The following is a 17,256-nucleotide window of genomic DNA, read 5'->3' as shown; positions in this document are numbered from 1 at the left end:
CCACATCGACCCCAGTGAAGCCGTTGTCAGTCTGAGCGGAGCTAGCAAGGTGCAAGGTGCTCGCTCTCGTTGCACTTTGGATTCTGGGGCACTTGTTCTCTATGAAATGTCCATTCAGCTTGCATGACAAAAGGTTGTAATCTCAATTGCATGTACAAATATCTAGACATATATATATATACGACGTATCGAACAAACAAGACGGCAGAACGAGCAAGGGGCTCTCAGGCAAATGAGTGAATTTGTACGGCCACGGCCCCCTTCCGCCGCCATGGTTACAAGTGCATCGGTGGCCTTTGTCGAATAAAAACGAACGTCCCCCGAACAACGAGTTTGAAGCAAACATGCGCAACAGGCCAGCTTCATCAACACGATGGCAACTGTCCAGGAGACCGGTATCAAATCCATTGTGACGCCGGTAGAAGTGAGTCAATCACCATCCGCTTCAATCCACACTCACTAGTACATTCGCTGCCTTGATCACAAACGATACTAACCAGCAAACACAGATAAGGTATCGTCGCGGCCCAACACCGCCGCCTCAGGACAAGCCGGAGAATGTAAACTTCCCCATGCCTCCTCATTAGCTTTGCTATACGTAGCTAAGAACTCGATTCCCATCAAGCCAAGCATCTCAATCCTCCAGTACGACCCCGCCCTCGAGTCCGTCATCGGCCCAAGCCCGACGCACGCCCTCGTCCTCTCCTCCGTCGGAACTTCCGCCAAACCCTTCTTCCACCGCGGATGCATCTACGTCGCCTCCCGCAACGAGCTATGGACCACCTCCGCGCCCCTCGCGGCGACTGACCCCTCGCGCCCGCCCACGATCCTCATGTCAAAGGTGACCGTCACTCGCAACCCCGCCGACGACACCCTCACCGCCGAATGGGCTAAACTGCGCCCGCCGCCGACCATGCCGATGCCCGCGAGCGGGTGCGCCGTCGGCGACGACAGGATGGTCTGGTGCTCCCAGGGAACCACCGCGCCCGGGAACGGAGGCGTCTTCTTTCTGCCTGCAGGCAGGCCGCCGCAGGCCGTGGCCTCGACGTACCACGGCCGGGACTTCAACTCGCCGCACAGTGCGGCGGTGTCGTCCCGCGATGGCGGCATCTGGTTCACGGACCCGTGTTGCGGTCATGAGCAGGACTTCCGGGGTCCGCCGCAGCTGCCGCCGCAGATCTATCGATGCGACGCGAAGACCGGGGAGGTGAGGGCCATGGCGGACGGGTTCGTCCGCCCGACCGGGATTGCAGTTGACGAAGACTGTTCGACGATTTACATCGCGGATGCTGGGGGAGTCCGCGTGGACGGCAGTCTGGACTTGATTCAGTGAGTTTGCGCATCGTCCTCCGGAGTCGTGAACCCTGGTTAATTGGGCCAAGACCACGGAGCATCTACGCCTTTGACATCGTGATGCGTAACGGCGCCGTCTTTCTGGCCAACAGACGGATGTTCGCCCTGGTGAGGAGAGGTGCTCCCATGCACCTCATGTGTGAGGATGGCAATGTGTGGGCCGCTTGCGGCGACGGGGTTGAGATTTGGAATAGCGGTGGCTCATTGCTGGGTGTGATCCAAGTGCCAGGTGAGCTTCTGATCGTCATCCCTTCGAGTGCTCTGTTGCCCATCTGGCTAATCCACGTTTGTTGCTAGGCGGTGTTATAAGCTTCTGCCGCGGGCCAGAGAACATCCTCTACCTATGCGCCGGACAGAGCTTATGGGTACTCTATCTGTCGGGAGGTCGGGGAGACTATTCGGCTCCCAGCCCGGAAATGTTTTAGATGGCGACGGGAACAAGTCGCGAACAACTTTAATACAGATGGCTCAGAGCGCATTGGCTAGGCGCCGCATGGCTACGTTGGCAGCTTCAACATCAGCTGGGTGACAGGTCTTACATCGTGCGGTTCCATCTGCGAGAAAGTTTGTCGCGGAATCAGTTCTACATAGAACCTCGACATTAATAGTAAATGGTACAAAGTTGCTTTGGGCTCTCGTTAACGATTTCCATGCCAGACTAACCAGTTAATGAGCAATGAGTCCGCCTGCATGTTCTACGGTGTTTCTAGTAGACCAGGCCACTCATTCATGCTTGTTGTGAGATGCATAAATCACTGTTTTAAAGTTAGATAGCAGAGCACAATGTCTCGTTGCTCTCTCCGAAGCTTTGTTGAGGAGTTTCCCGTTGTTTTTTTACCCATCTTCGCGTGGGCTGTCGCAAAACAATCATTCCGAACCTTTGAACCGAGTCTAGGCCATTGTGTTGGCGCTGCCGCGCATTCATCCCCCGCAAGTACATGGCTTGCAGATACGATTTGGATCTCTTGCACGTTTCGACTAAAGACGTATTTCGAGTGTCCCTCATAGATTTTGGTTCGTGTCTAAACAGCTAGAGCAACATCCAGGTGAGGAACCGGATCTCTTGAAACCCAAAACAGACCTGTCCGACTTGGTTGAGGCGGTATCGGTTGGTAGTCACCGGCGCAGAGTGCATAAATTGCATAGAACTTGATTTTTATGGTGGACAACACACTTTCCCACCGCTTGCGACGCAGCGATCCTGAGTATACGATATGCCCTACCTGTCGAGACGTCTACATACACCAAACTCCTGTAGCATCTCGCCAACCACAACCATGCCTCCTATGGCAGGCGTGAAGCAGATCGCGGCCCCAAGAACGACATACACATAGAACGAAGTCTCGATCAGGCGGAAATATTTCGCAACCAGCCAGTCGATCACTCTCTGCATGAACGTGGCGTTGTCGAGCGCGTACGCTATCGCGTCGTTCGCGCGAATCCTGTACACGCCGTGGATCTCGGAAGGAAACACGGTGAGCATCCTGATGATGGGGCCCATGACGATGCCAAAGGCAATCCAGCAGAGAATCCATACCCGCTGGTAGACGGTGCTGCGGCCCGGATTGAAGCCGGTCAGAGCGGCGACGAGGACTGCCGGGAACAACAAAAGAACCGTCGTGACGGCAAAGTACGAGGTGTGGGCTGCTTGAGAGGGCCAGAATGTCCTCAACGGCTCCTTGATGCTATCGAGGTCGACACTTGCGACCATGCCGCAGAACCTGCCGCCTCGTCTTCTCGCCTTGTCGAGGTCTGGTGTGTGAACCAGGTAGATGCAGTTATACTCGGGAGTGACGATGAGCGCAATCAAGTTGACCAGAGACATGAAGGCATATGGGGCCACAGTCACGCCGAAAGCCGCGTAGCCGTACCTGTCAAGCTGGTCACCTTGGGTCCGGTAGACAGTCGTGATACCCCATGCGGCCTGGCCCAGAGCGAACAGCGCCTTTGGTATGTTGTAAGTGCTGCCCAACTGAATGTTTGAGCGGTCAAGATGGCTGGCCCCCGAGCCTGGCGGCGGCATCAGTGGCGTACCGACGGGCACCTCGACCAGAATGAACCCCTTGGGTAGGACACAAGTCCCATGGATGGTCCGGGACGAGTGGACCCAACGGCCGGCACCTCGAAAGCGAGACCGATACCAGGAGGGGGTGGGAGTATCGTACCTAGCATAAGCAAAGTTAGGCAAAGCAAGATTCGGAAGCATTCATGCTTTGTGCGGATCATCCCACACTGACCAGCTTCGCGCCCTTTGAAAGTTCATCCTCCTCAAGGATGCCTCGATCCACGAGACCTTGGACCTCTCAGTCTCGTCGACGATCATGCATAGTGCGCCAGCCCTGGTGGCCCGGCTGAGTTCGTCGCGTCTGACGGTTCCTGCGTGAGAAAGAAGCCAGCGGGCGGCTCGCAGGGAGCCGGTGCTCGGGAGAAACAGTGCCGTGATGACGGTGAAGCAGGTCTCGAGGACGGACTCGCCGGGCCGGCTGGGGAGTGTCAGGGCGTGGACGAAATAATTCGTTGCGTAGAAGATGACGAAATCGGTCCAGATTGGCGGGGTGCAGATGAGTCTTGGGTCGCCGTGATTGACGGTTCCCGACGGAACGGAGATGGTGATGTTCATCTTCAACTGGTATCGTGGTGCCTTTCGATTATCACGACATCGAATGTTAAGCGGGAAGCCGCCTGGTGGTGAGTCCTAGGGCTAGGCTGGCTGTAGGATGTTGGCACCGTACACCCTATGTAAAGGCAGTGAGGCTTGGGGGACGTCTATTGCTGCCAGAAGAGACGTGAAGCTCAAGTTTTGGCAAACGGGGTTCCTAGTGCGGCTTGAGAACTCCCAGTGTTCACCGACCGAAGTGAGATGCACCAACTCTGTAGTTCCGGCGGCCAAGATATACGATAGGCCGGCCACTCGAGGTTTTGTAGGCAGGCAGTGATGAGAGGAATGAAGAACACATCGTCACGGACAAATTCGATTGTTGGGTAAAGGGGAATTCCATTAGTGTTAGCACAGGAAAGGTAGGGGCAAAATAGAAAGATTCGACGATCTGAGATGCGTTGAAACTCAGGCTCAGCTCGGAATGGCTGGACTGTGTGGTTTTATTCGTTGGATGTTCAGCCAAGATGGAACAAGCTTCGATGCATTAAGTCGTTGTCGACTAGCAAGACCCCTGCTCGACCTTCGCTTATCGAGAAGTGGGACCTTAGTCAGCAGTACACACCAATGCACGCACTTTAATGAGAACGCGTCGCGTCGCGTTTTCCGCAGAGGGGTCACTCAATTCGAGGAGACATTTCCAACCCACCAAGACTTGACTTCCACAGACCAAGACGCAACGCAACAATGACACCCACAGCAATCGAATCCGCCACCATGGCTTCCCCCGAGAACGCCACGAAACAGAACGGCTCTGTCCCGACCAAGCGCCACGAGGAGTATCAATACCTTGACCTCGTCCGTGAGATCCTCGAGGAGGGCGAACACCGGCCAGACAGGTAGGCAGAGGAAGCGTCAAAAGTCCGCCGAGTCGAAGCCGTATAATTGACAAGGACGCCAGAACCGGCACCGGAACCTACTCCATCTTCGCACCAACTCCTCTCAAATTTTCCCTCAACAAGGACGGCGAGCCTCTGCTTCCCCTCCTCACCACGAAGCGCGTCTTCCTCCGCGCCGTCATCGCCGAGCTGCTGTGGTTCATTGAAGGCAACACATCCTCTCTCGCTCTGAGCGAGGCGGGCGTCAAGATCTGGGACGGCAACGGCTCGCGGGAGTTCCTAGACAGCGTCGGCCTCGCGCACCGCGAGATCGGCGACCTCGGCCCCGTGTACGGCTTCCAATGGAGGCATTTCGGCGCCGAGTACGTCGATTCCAAGACGGATTATACGGGCCAGGGTGTCGACCAGCTCGCTGAAGTCATCCACAAGCTCAAGACAAACCCCTATGACCGCCGCATCCTCCTGAGCGCGTGGAACCCCGCCGACCTGAAGAAGATGGCCCTCCCCCCATGCCACATGTTTGCGCAGTTCTACGTTTCGTATCCACGGGCCCGTGGCACCAGTACGCAAGAGAAGACCAAGGGCCATCTGCACTGCCAGCTGTACCAGCGGTCCTGCGATATGGGCCTCGGTGTGCCCTTCAACATCGCCAGCTACGCTTTGCTGACGCATATGATTGCGCGCGCGTGCGACCTCGTCCCCGGCAGCCTGACGCACGTCATGGGCGACGCGCACGTCTACGCCGACCACGTCGATGCACTCAAGGTGCAGCTGGAGCGCGAGCCCAGGGATTTCCCCCTATTGGAGATCAACAATAGGGATGCCGGGTGTAGCATTGACGGATGGAAGGTTGAAGACTTTGTGGTCAAGGGATACGACCCGCATAAGACGATTGCCATGAAGATGTCTGTGTAAGAGACGAAGGGCCCATGCGCCAGGGAGTGGGATTCACTTTTTTCTTTCTTTTTTGGTCTGATATTATCGTGTTGTCATTAGACACTGGGAGTTGGGATCTGGACTTGCATTAATGAGGTGTCACACACATCAACCTGATGGCATGAATATGAGAAGAGAGAGCATTGCATTGGGACAGTGGTGACTTGGCGGCATCAGAAAGATAGACTTGCACACGCCGACATTGAAATACTTATTGTAGGGTGTGTCTTTTACTTGTCTCATTTCCTATTGATCACTTGTTAGCAAAGATATTCAGATTCAGCCCTCGACGTGACCGAGTTTCTCTGTGCCACAGAGTCAGACACGGCTTTGTCTTGAGTCCTATCGCTGGCTCGATGCACTTCGTTTACTGGCATTAACAAACAAAATACATGTTCCAATTCAATTACAAAACGGATATGAAACTTATCCGTATTTGCCAATCGTGTGAGTTGATGCAACCCCGCGCCATCGGGGAGCTTGGGCCAGGCAACAAGGGGCCCAAAGTAAGGGGGGGTTGACAGCCAATCGCAGCTCGTTGGATGCATAAACAGATGACATGCAACCCCCATTGAACCATCCGCTGTACCGTGCCCACTTGTCAAATAGCACGGTCCTCGCTTCACCTTGCAGCTAAACACTTGTGCTTTCCCACATTTTACTCCTTCCCCCGACCGGCTTCTTTCCTCTTCTTCCTTAACCAAGCCCCCAGACTCCGGATACAACGATTACGCTCAAAACCGAAAACCCGACTTGCATCACGCGCCAAAGCTCGACCGCCGCCCCCCTCCCCCTCCATCCGATTAGATCACCCCCCGCGTCTTGCACATATTCAAAGTACCTTAATACCCGGCTTTCTGATAGTCAGAACCCCGTTTCGCGTCGACGCGGTCGCGCGGCGAAATCGGCACCCGTCCGTTCCCTCGTCCCCTTTGCCCCCTTTCCTTCGGAACGACTATGTCGGACCACGATCACACCCAGGACGTACACCACGACGCCGCCGGCCACGAACTCCACCACCAGCCGCCCCAGCCCGACGTCCTCCCCGGCGGCCCCGGGCCTGATGGCACCGAGAGCCCCGCCTCTACTGCTAAGGAGCGATCTTCCCTCTCGCTCGACCAGCGACGCGCCCTCCGCCGCTGGGCCAACGCGCAGACCATCCGACCGAGCCACAAGGCCTGCATCGACTGGTTCTATAACCAGTACGGCCAGCACATTTCCCAGTCCACCGTCTCCCACTCCCTGAGTCCCAAGTACTCCCGTCTCGATGGCGACAACCCCCAGCTGAGCGGCTCACGTCTGCGCTTCGGCAACTGGCCCGATGTTGAGAAGCTCGTCCTGCGCTGGTATCAGCAGGTCCAGGCCACCGGCCGCCACCCCACCAACGAGGAGCTCGGCGAGAAGGCCAAGGCCATCTTCACCGCCCTGCCACGATACAAGGAAGAGACACCCCCCGAGTTCTCCCCCGGCTGGATCCACCGCTTCAAGAAACGCTATGGTCTGCTCATCCGCCGCCAGCGTCGCCATGGCGACAGTGGCATCAACCCAGCCGAGGACATCAGTTACCTCGCCGACTGTGTCCCGCGCCTCATGGCTCTCTCCGCCGACACCAGCCCCACCGCCATCCGTGAGGCCATCCTCCGCTCCATCGGCGTTGAGACGACCCTCCAGGTCTGCGCCCTCGTGCGCGACGAGGTTCTTCGCCGTCTGAGCGCCGGCACCGGCCCCGCGAACCCCATCTCCCCTTCCTCTGCCGCTGCCGTACAGACGCCCGACCCTCACAGCGCCGACACCAGCATGGTCCCGCCCCCAGGGACAGACACACCCATGTATGGCGACGAAGACCCGGACATTGTGCTACAGAACGCACTGCGTCAGCTACAGCAGGAAGAGGCCGAGGCCGAGGCCACGGCTGCCGCGGCAAGGGAGGAGCGGGAGCAGCGCGAGCGCGCCCAGGGCACCGCCGCCGCTGCCCTCGCGACGCCTGCCATCCAGAGGGCCACGTCCACCGCCTCGCGCTTCGTCCCCTCGACCCCCGAGCTCAACCTGACGCCCATCAAGAACGACGACCCGGTCTCCGCCAACGAGCGCCCCTTGCGCTGCCCCTTTTGCGTAAACCAGAGGATGCTCCGAACCATCAAAGAGGCCGTCGAGCACATGTCCACTCACGTTGTCGTCTGATTTCACCACTTTTTGTTATGCTGCAGATGTTCGTAACGAAGGAACCTAACGGCGGAGAAGGACAGTAGAGAGAATCGCAAGAAAACCAGAGAAAAGAATACCCAGGCACTACTACAACCTACATCAGGCGTTTTGCGTCTCGGCGATGAGGGCCGAGTTATACAAGAGATTACATGCCGATGGCTGCTCTCTCCCTTAAAAAAGGACCCTTATCATTATATGCTTGTTTGCAGGGAGTTATCAAAACCGACCGGGTCTCGTGTGTCGACCGGATGTAGGTATGCTAATAAAAGTAAGAGAGGACGGTTGTTGTTTAGTAGCTTGTAACGATTACACCGTTCAGAAATAGCGGATTGATTTCGCTTGTCTGCGATACTTGGCACTCGCATGTCGTGCTTGCCCCTTTCTGGAATGGTTTTCACCTTTCCCCCTTCGATTTCGCCATGCTTTGTCGAGCACTGCTTGAGGCAAGACGCAATGAACCCGCCAGCTCATCACTTTTCTGTTTGCGCAATTCAAAGGCAAATTACCATCACGATTTATGACCGTCATGCAATAGGAACATGGGGTTTTGGTAAAGTAGCTTGTCTTGGTTTTTTGCTCAAGTGCGGGGTATTGATCCCATCCCTTGACCATCAAATCGTCCACACCGTCGTTGGGCTCGTCATCAATAAACCCTCTTAACCTTCCTTCCTTTCCTTCTCGCGCATTCCGCACGACTGACCAAGTCAGCAATGAGGACCTTGCCGAGAAAAGGTCTCATGCTTTAAAACAAAGAAAGAAAAAGAAAACGACAGGTCAAGCCTGCTGCTGCTGTTCGGCATGAGAAGAAAACGCCCGCCAATGTCCTTCTCCGTATCCTCACGGTGGAAACAGATCCGTCTTGCGTCTTTGAAAGAAACTGTTTCACAAATAGACACCCCCGAGGGCTGTATTGATAACTCTTTTCCCATCATCAACGTCAATAACCATCAAAGAAAATCGTAAGTAGGGGCCAGCTAAGGGCCAAAGAAGGATGGTGGAGGAGGAGAAAAAAGGGGGGCTAAGCCGCTTCTGCGGAGGAGTCGATCCACTGGCATCAGGGTCGTATATCGAGTCCAGCTACTAGGACAAAACAGTATAGAAGAAAAGTCGGCCCATCGCCTGTGCGATAGGACGGGGGTGGAGGGTTGTTTGGCGCATGCGCTGGGAATCATGAAATAAGAATGCAAAGACATTTGGGGTATGCTTTTTTGTCTCTCGAGGTACTCCACAGAAACGATCTGAAACGGGTGAAGTAGAGTGTTGCCGCATTATGCCGTGCCTCAGACTTGCTCCACATACAGCAGGAGCTTTTCGTTTCTTTGCAAGGCATAGTCAAGGTCGTTGTCGCTCATCAAGTTGGGCTTGTCGCCAGTGGCCTCGTCCTTGTAGAAGAGTTGAATCTCTTCGCCGACAGGGATTTTGAGCCTGTCCACAATCTTGTCATAGAGTTGTTGGAATTGTATTTCCGTAGGAACTCGGATGGCGATGAGATCACCGTTGAAGTAAAGTTTGATCTTCATGATTTGCCCTTGACCGATGCCGGGTGTGGTAACGGGTTGAGATTGGGACAGGGACGACGACGGCTGTCGGTTCGGGCCTGGTTGGCCCATGGCTCGTTGCTGAGGCGCAGCAGAGAGACCGCCGTACCCGTTGCCGTTTAGGTTATTCTTGGATGACTGCCGTGATGCCGCATCCGCCGGCGAGTCGGTTGATGACGGTTGTGAACCGCCAGAAAGTCTGTACTCTTCGTTGGGCGCGCTAGGGTCGATTTCATAGTCCCCCTCCCTAGGTGCGAAGAACTGCTTGACAAGTGCGCATCTTGCGATGTAGGGTGGTTGCGCGAGAAGGTTCTTGACGTAGGCATCCAGGTTGTGCAGGCGGCCCTCGGTGATGGCATCTGTGACATAGTTGACGGGGCCAGGCATGTACGGGAGGGTGCGCTTCTGAGTTCCGGTATTGCCTGCCTCGGCCGGGAACTCCGTGAGCAGAGCGATCTGGAAGTCGTAGAAGTCTTCGTAGTATCTCGACAGTTCCCAGTGACGGCTATCCTCTAGAACCGCCTCAATGACGAACCAATACTTGTCCTCGGCAAAGCAGTATCTGGGAATGCGTGCCGAAATAGGCGCATACAGCTGCGAGGCTGGCTTGGCATATGGACTGGGTTGAGAGGTCTGTTGGGAGTTACGCTGGTAGGCAGCCTGTTGTTGTTGTTGCTGCTGTTGCTGCTGCTGTGGGTCGAGGATGTACATTAGCTCAGGATGGTTGAATGCAAGACTCGGAAGCCACTTACGTAGTTACTGCCGTTCTGTGAACTTGTGCGTCCGCCTTGTTGAATGCTCATGCGCTCCATGCCTTGCTCAATAGATCCTTGCTGCGGTGCAGCACCGTTGTCGAACTTGCCCAGGGTAATGCTGCTGTTCTTGTAATCGGCCGCCATCTTCTTCCACTCTTCAACCTTTGGAATGCCCGCCTTTTTTATGGCATTTGAGGCATCACCAACGGCGGTGTCGGTAGCCATGTCGCGAATTTCGACGAAAGATACGGGGATCAGACCGGGACCGCCGAGTCTACCGATGGGCTTGGCGACGAACCATTCGGGGTTGGATTGCGCGATGACGATGATGGCTTCGCCGGCCTTGGCCTCCAACTCGTCGGCACGTTCTGCCACAAAATCGTACATGACGATGCCATAGACCATGGCGCCAGATCTGCTGCCGGAACGGGACATGCGTTGGGTCGGGGGCGGCGATTGCACAGCACCAGCAGGCGGCGCAGCCTCGGCGTAGCCAGAATCGTGATCGGGGTTCTTAGAGATTGTCGGAGACATGGTCGGTGGCCGGGGCAGGGCACCGCCGTCGGACTGACCGCTGTCTCTCTCAGTGCGGCCCAGTGCCTGGAAGAAGGCGACGGGCACGAGGCCACGGGCGTCGGGCAGAGCAGGATTACATGCTTCGTACCAGTCGGGATCGTTTTCTCGGCCGATGACGTGGAAGAAATCGCCTCGGGAGAAGCTCAGTTCCTGGTTGGATTGCGCTTCATAGTCGTATAGGGCTCGAATAACCTGGTTGGCGGTTGTGAGTGGTCAGCAAAGGCGCGATTTCGGTGCTGTCAGCCCGCACCCCCACCATCCACGTCATGTAGATAGATAGGTAGATAGATGCATGGGGCAGGAAGCATGAGGTTGTGGGGGGTTCGACATACCTTCTTTGGAGGAACAATGGCAACAGCCGACTTGGGGGCAATGTTGATCTTGGCGTTGTCCTTTTCGCCCTTGATGGACCGGCGGAGGGCCTGCAGAAGGTGAGGCATTGTCAGCAGGTGGTCGGAAAACCGATTTCTGGAGATTGAGTCTCGATTCATTGTGGGCGCGGGCGCATGCGGGGTCGTTCATGCAATGGAGGTGGGGGAAACACAGAGCAAGACGTCGCAAAAGCAGACGACAAAGCGCAATGTTTGTTGTAATGCTTTGAGGGGAAGGTCTTGATGGTTGCAGAGAGAAAGTCGCAAGCGCAAGTGGTAGTAAGGGTGATATTGCGTGCGCGCAGACACAACTATTTCTTGCAGAGGAGAGAAGAAGAGGGAGATACAGGGGAAGAGAGGGGGAGGGAGGGAGGAAAGGGGAAGCACAGCAGCAGGTACAAAAAAGGGTGGTTCACATACCTTCATCTTGTGTGACGTTCACTCTCTCTGGTGAGGGTAGCTGCAGACTCTTGCAAGAGAGTGAGATGCAATGGTTCAAAAAGAAAGTAGCAATGGTGATGGAGGGAGGGACGGGGACCCTGTGACACCACAGAGTTGACAGTGTTGATGGGGAGGATTGGTAGGTATGGAAATGGTCCTTCCGGGAGGAAAGGCAATGCGTGATTGGGCGCAAGACAAAGGTGGAGCAGACTGGCGCAACTGGAGACTGAGGTGTGTCTGTCTTGTCTTGTGTTGCTACTTGAGTTGTATCGTTGCTGCTGCTGCAGTTGCAGTAGGCGTGTTGTCGCAATGGCGGTGTTGACTGACCAAGATGAAAGAGATGCTCAGATTGGAGCAGGAGGTCGAGGGGTGGTTGCTTGTTTTTTTTTCCTTTTCCCTTTTTTCCAGCGGATGGAGGGGAAGGGGAGGAGTGATTCCGACTGGGACCAGGCTGATGCCAGTGCGGACGGGACGGAGAGAGGGGCGATGTAATGACTACTGGGTCACACTTTCTCTCTGATTGCGTTCCTTCCTGAGTCGTGGTGGCCGTTGGGCTTTCTGAAAAGGAAGCAGCGGCGGGGTCGTGGGAAGGTGAAGTATGGGAAGGAGGTAGATCAGGTGGAAGAAGGGTCGTTCCTTCCTTCCTCGTTCTCGTGTGTACGGATACCGTGTTGTTCTTGTTGTTACACTCGGTGACGATTCCCTTTCCTCGGCTCCCTTTTGCAGCTCCTTCGTTTTCTTGCCTTCCTATCCAACACGTCTGCACTAAGCCAAGCAACGTATTTCCTAGCCGACGTCGTTTCCTGATTTTCCCAAGGGCGCGCGCACCGGAAGAGCAAAAAAAGACTCCCTAGTCGTCCTCAAGTGTGTCAGTTGGCTGATGACTGGCCGTGGCCTGTCTCTCCTGGACTTTCTTATTTGGACTCGGGAGATAGAGTGGTCGGTCTCTCTCCTTCTCGGCCTCCGAAACAGGATGGCCCGCGATTCGACTCGGGCTACACGGCACTCAACGGAGGTCGCAGCAGTCGGACAAGGTTGGCAAAGGCGCACACAACTTATCGTCGCTCCTCGGTCGGGTCAATGACTGTCGTCCAAGGTCCGAATGTTGTTTTCGACTACTTGGCGAAGTGCAAAGATTGCGCTGGAATGCGGCAGGCGGGCTATGAGCGACCTGGAGGGGTGAGGGGAGGGGAGGCAAGGGAGACGACTCAAAAGAGGACGGCGCGGATGGGCGAGGGTAAAAAGGCTCCTTCGCCCGAGCCCGAGCATCTGCCCAAACAGCCAAGGTACTTGGGTCCCCCCGTAGACTACTACCTACCACTTTATCGACGGGGTACACTATACACCACGCACACCAAACACACACGCGCTTCCAACGCCCGGGATGCAGTCCTAATACCCGCCAGACCAGACGACGAATCGAGGGGGGGGGGGGTTGACTGGTGGGACTGCCCGACGAGGGTGTTCGACACCCTGGTCTGTACCCGTCCTGTCCAGCTTCTGGGCTTAGCTGGGCGTGGGTGGGTAATTTACGCTAGGGTTACGAGTGGGTGTCCTGGAGGGTGTCGATGTGCAGATTGCTATGGATGGTGGCATGCGTCTTACGGCGCGCAAGTGGGTGAGTGGTATCTGTACTTGGGTGGGCTGTGCGAGACTCGGTGCTAATTCTTATGTCTAGGGAATGTTTCTTTTTCAACATTGATCTTCTCAAATTCTCAAGCATGTTTCGATTGAATACCGGTCCATGTGGATGCATCTTCCCACTCTCCCGCTTCTCCCAGCTGGCACTCGGGACACTTGCACAACCCCAGCCGGGTCGACAGCGCCCCAGCAGGTGACGCCAGCAACAAGGCGTTTTGGCAGGTGGTTGATTGATGAGTAGGAAAACAGACCACTGCCAGTTGGACCGACGGAGACTGAACCACCCTGCATATGGGCCGGGCATTGCGCGAATACTACGGATACAGCGGGCGTATTGACTAGCAGCAGGCACCCTCAGATGGAAAGCTTAATTACCAAAAAGCCCCAAATGCTTCAAGGGAGTCAGAAGCCACCGAGGGGGATCCCGTCCTCTATTACTCCATGCCTGACGTATACATAGATACGACCACGAAGCATCAGCTCTTGGCTTTTTTGGTGTAACGCAGCGAGCAGCTTTGGCCGCGTTTCTCTTGTAGCGTGGATACGCTAGAGTTCAGGGGCAGCTTGTTAACTGCCAGTCAAATTTCTGCAGTTGCATGTTGTCGTCTTCATGCCCATCCAAGCTTCGCGCCGGTGGCTGCAGCCGGCTCTGGGCTGAGGCAACTGGTGCCGCCCAGAGGAGCCACGGAGCCAGAGAGACCCAAGGGGGTCCACGAGGCCTCACAGCGACTCAACAGAGCAGGAAACTGCAGCTCAGCAAGATCCGGTGAAGCAGTGCCCTCGCAGCGCCCCATGACTGCATTTGAAGCAACACGATGGCCTCGTACAATGGACACAGGGTCCTGTCAGGCCCACCAGTGAGCGCGCGAGGTGCCTCTGGGTTGACGAGACTCTTCGCTTTCGCTCAGCCCTTCTTTGCGACGTCAACACCGCTTATTGGCGTGCAGTGACTAGTTTCCTCGATAGTCTGTCTTGTCACTCTCTTCGAGCTGTCAAACGGACCAGTCAGCCCGTCAATGTCGACATATGTACGCTACTACAACAACAACAACAACAACAACAACAACAACATCATCATCATCATTATCATAGTACCAGGCCGTGCGAATGGACCGCCGGTCGGTGGCATCATGGCCAACAACAATACCCCGTCTTTCCTCCCCACCGTTGCATAGCCTTTGCCACTATCTTCCTGGGCGAGCACATGGCAAACCTCTCCGCTAATAAAAAACACAGACCTTCTTCTTTCTATCAACGCCCCTCTATGCCGACACTGACCTTGCACGCCCCCTATGCGAAACGGCGAGATGCAGCCAATAGCAAGAACCTCGCACTTTAAGACGCTTGCTTTTGCATGAACTGACTGCTCTGCTGAACAGCCTATCCCTTCTATGGTGAGCTGGTCAACCATGAGGCTTGCCCGGATGGCAGTGCGACGCAGGGGACTGGACCAGAGCCCAGAACCCAGAGCGGCGGCGGCATCTTATCGATTGACGCAAAGACTACTCGAAGGTGCTTCTGCCCCCTCCTGGTTCCAGGCAATGCGGGAAGAAGGGGTATCCTGTCGACCCCCCATCTATCGGCCACGCTCCAGCAGAGATGTTCCCTCTTCACAATCAGGTACAGCTCAGCAGATCCCGAGAAATGCCTCTCCTTGAAAGACCCCTGCACGCGGCGGACCCGGACGGTAATTTTTCTTTGGATCCCTTGAGTTCCTGCCTGACGAGTGCAACGGCCCGGGTGCCACTTCGGCCTCAACCCAACAACGGTCGAACCTCGCCACACGGAATCTTTCCCCGGCCGCCTCTGGCTGGAACCGCCTGGCCTCCAGAGATCAGAACGTGCCGCTGGCAAACGCTCCGATACCATGCCTATCGGCATCCGGCGTCCCTCAATTCTTTCCCAGTCGCCGAAGGCGCACGTATTTCGCCACAGCACTTCTCAGCAACCCTGTGATATCGGAGGTTTTCTTCGCTAACGATTCATCCCACGAAATTTAGAATGCGGGGTTGACCTCCTCAGGCTTCCAGCGAGTTCGAACCAGAGATCGAAAGCAGGGCAAATATCTGTATTCCGAGCCACGATACAAGGGTCTCGAGGGTCCAGTGTGGCCCACGCCAAGCCAGTTTCGCGAATCTTTTTGATGTCGCCTGCGTCTGGTTATGCAAGCAGGGTATTTGTTCCTCAACGACAAATTCCTTATGCGCATCCTTCGTCCGTCACACGTCCTCCCATCACCCCGGCGGTTCGAAGCTCAATCGAATTCTCTTTCGAAGGGCATGATGATCTCGCCCAACCGTTCGTTGATAGCTCAACACCTTTGGTGTTTGATTTTGGATCCCCCTAGTGTGCACACTAAAACCAGCTTGCGAGGATGACAAGGTCTAGACTGGGCTAGAATGCGTTCATGGCCAGTTGTCCAGCGCAATTTTGGCGGACTTGCCTACGCGCCAACTCGTCGGTCCAGCAACTTGGCGCGCGCATCCACTACTTACAACACCGAGCATCTCGATTGGTTCGACACGATCGAATCGCCATCGACGAATGAGAGATAAAAAACCATCAGTCCGGATTGGATTCACTCCCAAGTATTGCAACGAACTGCCTGGCAAGGCCAACGGCGATGTGCCTTGCATGGATTGCTCCATGTGCCTAATCAGAATGACCTCATCTACGGGACAACTGATGCCGGCGCATCTGCTATTACCATCCCAACTTTCCGACGCTTCGAATAGATTGCTACTCTCTCCATCCCCTTCTCCACCTTTGTCCTCATGATGGCGCCCCTCAAGCTTTCACTTGGCTCGTTGAGATACGCTAAGCATGCTCCTGAGAACCCTGCCAGCGTCTCGTTTCAGCGGGACGCTCAGGAACCCGTAACACATCCCCACCCGTTGCTGGCCTTCACACAGTGGCGAAGGTCATAGGTGGAATGGCTCGTGAAGGGCTTGACACTTTGTGTCGCTCCGCCGTTCCTGTCGATCACCAGTCGGAACACGCGGACAACGGACGGCGGCCAGAATAGGTAGCAACAGGCTGACTTACAGCTTCTTTCCCTCATCATATCGGACCACGAGGCCCACGGTACCTAAGTCAGCGCGTCTCCCAGGACGGCTACCAGCATACGGAGAGGCGAGCCCTTTTGTGGGAATGACGCATGCGGGAACGTTAGTGGTAGAGCCTCCTCGTTTATCCAACTCATGTGTTCCGGATGGCACAGAGCTCTCTAGTGCCTGTCTGATCGTCTGCTCGACTAGTTGGCAAACATCTCCAAAAGCTGCAAGATCCCAGAGGTCCTCGGGGCTCTTCTGCAACTGCGAGTCGTGCCTCCAATCTTAACCATATATTGAAAGCGAAACCGGGCGTTGTCCATGGGGGAGAGAATGCACGAATCCCGACAGCGAAGTTTCGATTCCAAATACAGGTAACACATGGTGAAGCCCATCTAATTGTTGTCTCTTTAATGATCATCTGTGGGAAATACCTGTAGTTCAAGCTTTCCCTCGTGCCTCATCTGTGTTCGGATCCAGCCTTTGCCGTTCTCGAGCACGACGCAACTTGAAACTCGACGTCCCATGTCGCCTGAAACGGGGGCAGAGTTAAGGCCTATCGCCAATGAGGGATCAACAATGGGCACTTATCTCTTGGGGACGTACAGGTAAACTGTTCACTGAGTTCCATACGCAAAGACGAGGAACCCTGAGTCCGTGGTTGCTGATCATAAGGTCAGGGCCGCCTTATCGCGGGATCCCTTGGCCAGTGTGAGACCTGTCAGCCCCAAATCTGGGCGAAGACGCATGGATGGCTGGGGAAAAGGAAGTTTAGTTGTTAGTTTCTTTGCCCAGGCTTGAAATGTGTGGTTCCGTGTCAAGGGTTCGGCTTCGTTGACTCGATAGCTCAAAGAGTTCACGACCTGGTCGAGTCGACGGTCGATCCCAACACACA

The 17,256-nt window shown here is 55.5% G+C and overlaps 6 protein-coding genes across 6 annotated transcripts; 4 read left to right on the top strand and 2 right to left on the bottom strand.

The window, feature by feature from the left end:
• The first annotated feature begins 275 nt into the window (after positions 1–275).
• On the top strand, positions 276–1,982 carry CDEST_10692 (Putative six-bladed beta-propeller, TolB, SMP-30/Gluconolactonase/LRE-like region). The gene is made up of 5 exons (XM_062926848.1): positions 276–424; positions 510–560; positions 626–1,329; positions 1,383–1,582; positions 1,651–1,982. The coding sequence occupies exons 1-5, from the start codon at positions 374–376 to the stop codon at positions 1,776–1,778; spliced, it is 1,134 nt and encodes a 377-aa protein (XP_062782899.1). The 5' UTR covers positions 276–373; the 3' UTR covers positions 1,779–1,982.
• Positions 1,983–2,495: 513 nt separating this feature from the next.
• On the bottom strand, positions 2,496–4,442 carry CDEST_10691 (uncharacterized protein). Its single transcript, XM_062926847.1, has 2 exons — positions 3,585–4,442; positions 2,496–3,518 (listed from the first exon to the last, which is right to left on the bottom strand). The coding sequence occupies exons 1-2, from the start codon at positions 3,971–3,973 to the stop codon at positions 2,573–2,575; spliced, it is 1,335 nt and encodes a 444-aa protein (XP_062782898.1). The 5' UTR covers positions 3,974–4,442; the 3' UTR covers positions 2,496–2,572.
• A 199-nt stretch (positions 4,443–4,641) lies between these two features.
• CDEST_10690 (Putative thymidylate synthase, active, thymidylate synthase/dCMP hydroxymethylase) lies at positions 4,642–6,083 on the top strand. The gene is made up of 2 exons (XM_062926846.1): positions 4,642–4,848; positions 4,911–6,083. The coding sequence occupies exons 1-2, from the start codon at positions 4,697–4,699 to the stop codon at positions 5,761–5,763; spliced, it is 1,005 nt and encodes a 334-aa protein (XP_062782897.1). The 5' UTR covers positions 4,642–4,696; the 3' UTR covers positions 5,764–6,083.
• A 387-nt stretch (positions 6,084–6,470) lies between these two features.
• On the top strand, positions 6,471–8,014 carry CDEST_10689 (Putative ARS-binding protein). Its single transcript, XM_062926845.1, has one exon. It carries the CDS (start codon positions 6,742–6,744, stop codon positions 7,963–7,965), a length of 1,224 nt encoding a protein of 407 aa, XP_062782896.1. The 5' UTR covers positions 6,471–6,741; the 3' UTR covers positions 7,966–8,014.
• A 1-nt stretch (position 8,015) lies between these two features.
• CDEST_10688 (Putative PB1 domain, SH3 domain, SH3-like domain superfamily, PX domain superfamily protein) lies at positions 8,016–12,885 on the bottom strand. Its single transcript, XM_062926844.1, has 4 exons — positions 11,650–12,885; positions 11,191–11,280; positions 10,280–11,050; positions 8,016–10,217 (listed from the first exon to the last, which is right to left on the bottom strand). Exons 1-4 carry the CDS (start codon positions 11,653–11,655, stop codon positions 9,270–9,272), a joined length of 1,815 nt encoding a protein of 604 aa, XP_062782895.1. The 5' UTR covers positions 11,656–12,885; the 3' UTR covers positions 8,016–9,269.
• A 1,241-nt stretch (positions 12,886–14,126) lies between these two features.
• On the top strand, positions 14,127–14,486 carry CDEST_10687 (uncharacterized protein; the record flags this gene model as incomplete). The annotated part of the gene is made up of 2 exons (XM_062926843.1): positions 14,127–14,257; positions 14,321–14,486. The coding sequence occupies 2 exons, from the start codon at positions 14,127–14,129 to the stop codon at positions 14,484–14,486; spliced, it is 297 nt and encodes a 98-aa protein (XP_062782894.1).
• Positions 14,487–17,256: the final 2,770 nt, after the last annotated feature.

The sequence above is a fragment of the Colletotrichum destructivum genome, chromosome 7 (assembly GCF_034447905.1).
Source record: "Colletotrichum destructivum chromosome 7, complete sequence".
NCBI classification, from domain to species: Eukaryota; Fungi; Ascomycota; class Sordariomycetes; order Glomerellales; family Glomerellaceae; genus Colletotrichum; species Colletotrichum destructivum.
Note: the sequence above shows the minus strand (reverse complement) of the source record. Positions and strands in the feature narration are given on the sequence as shown.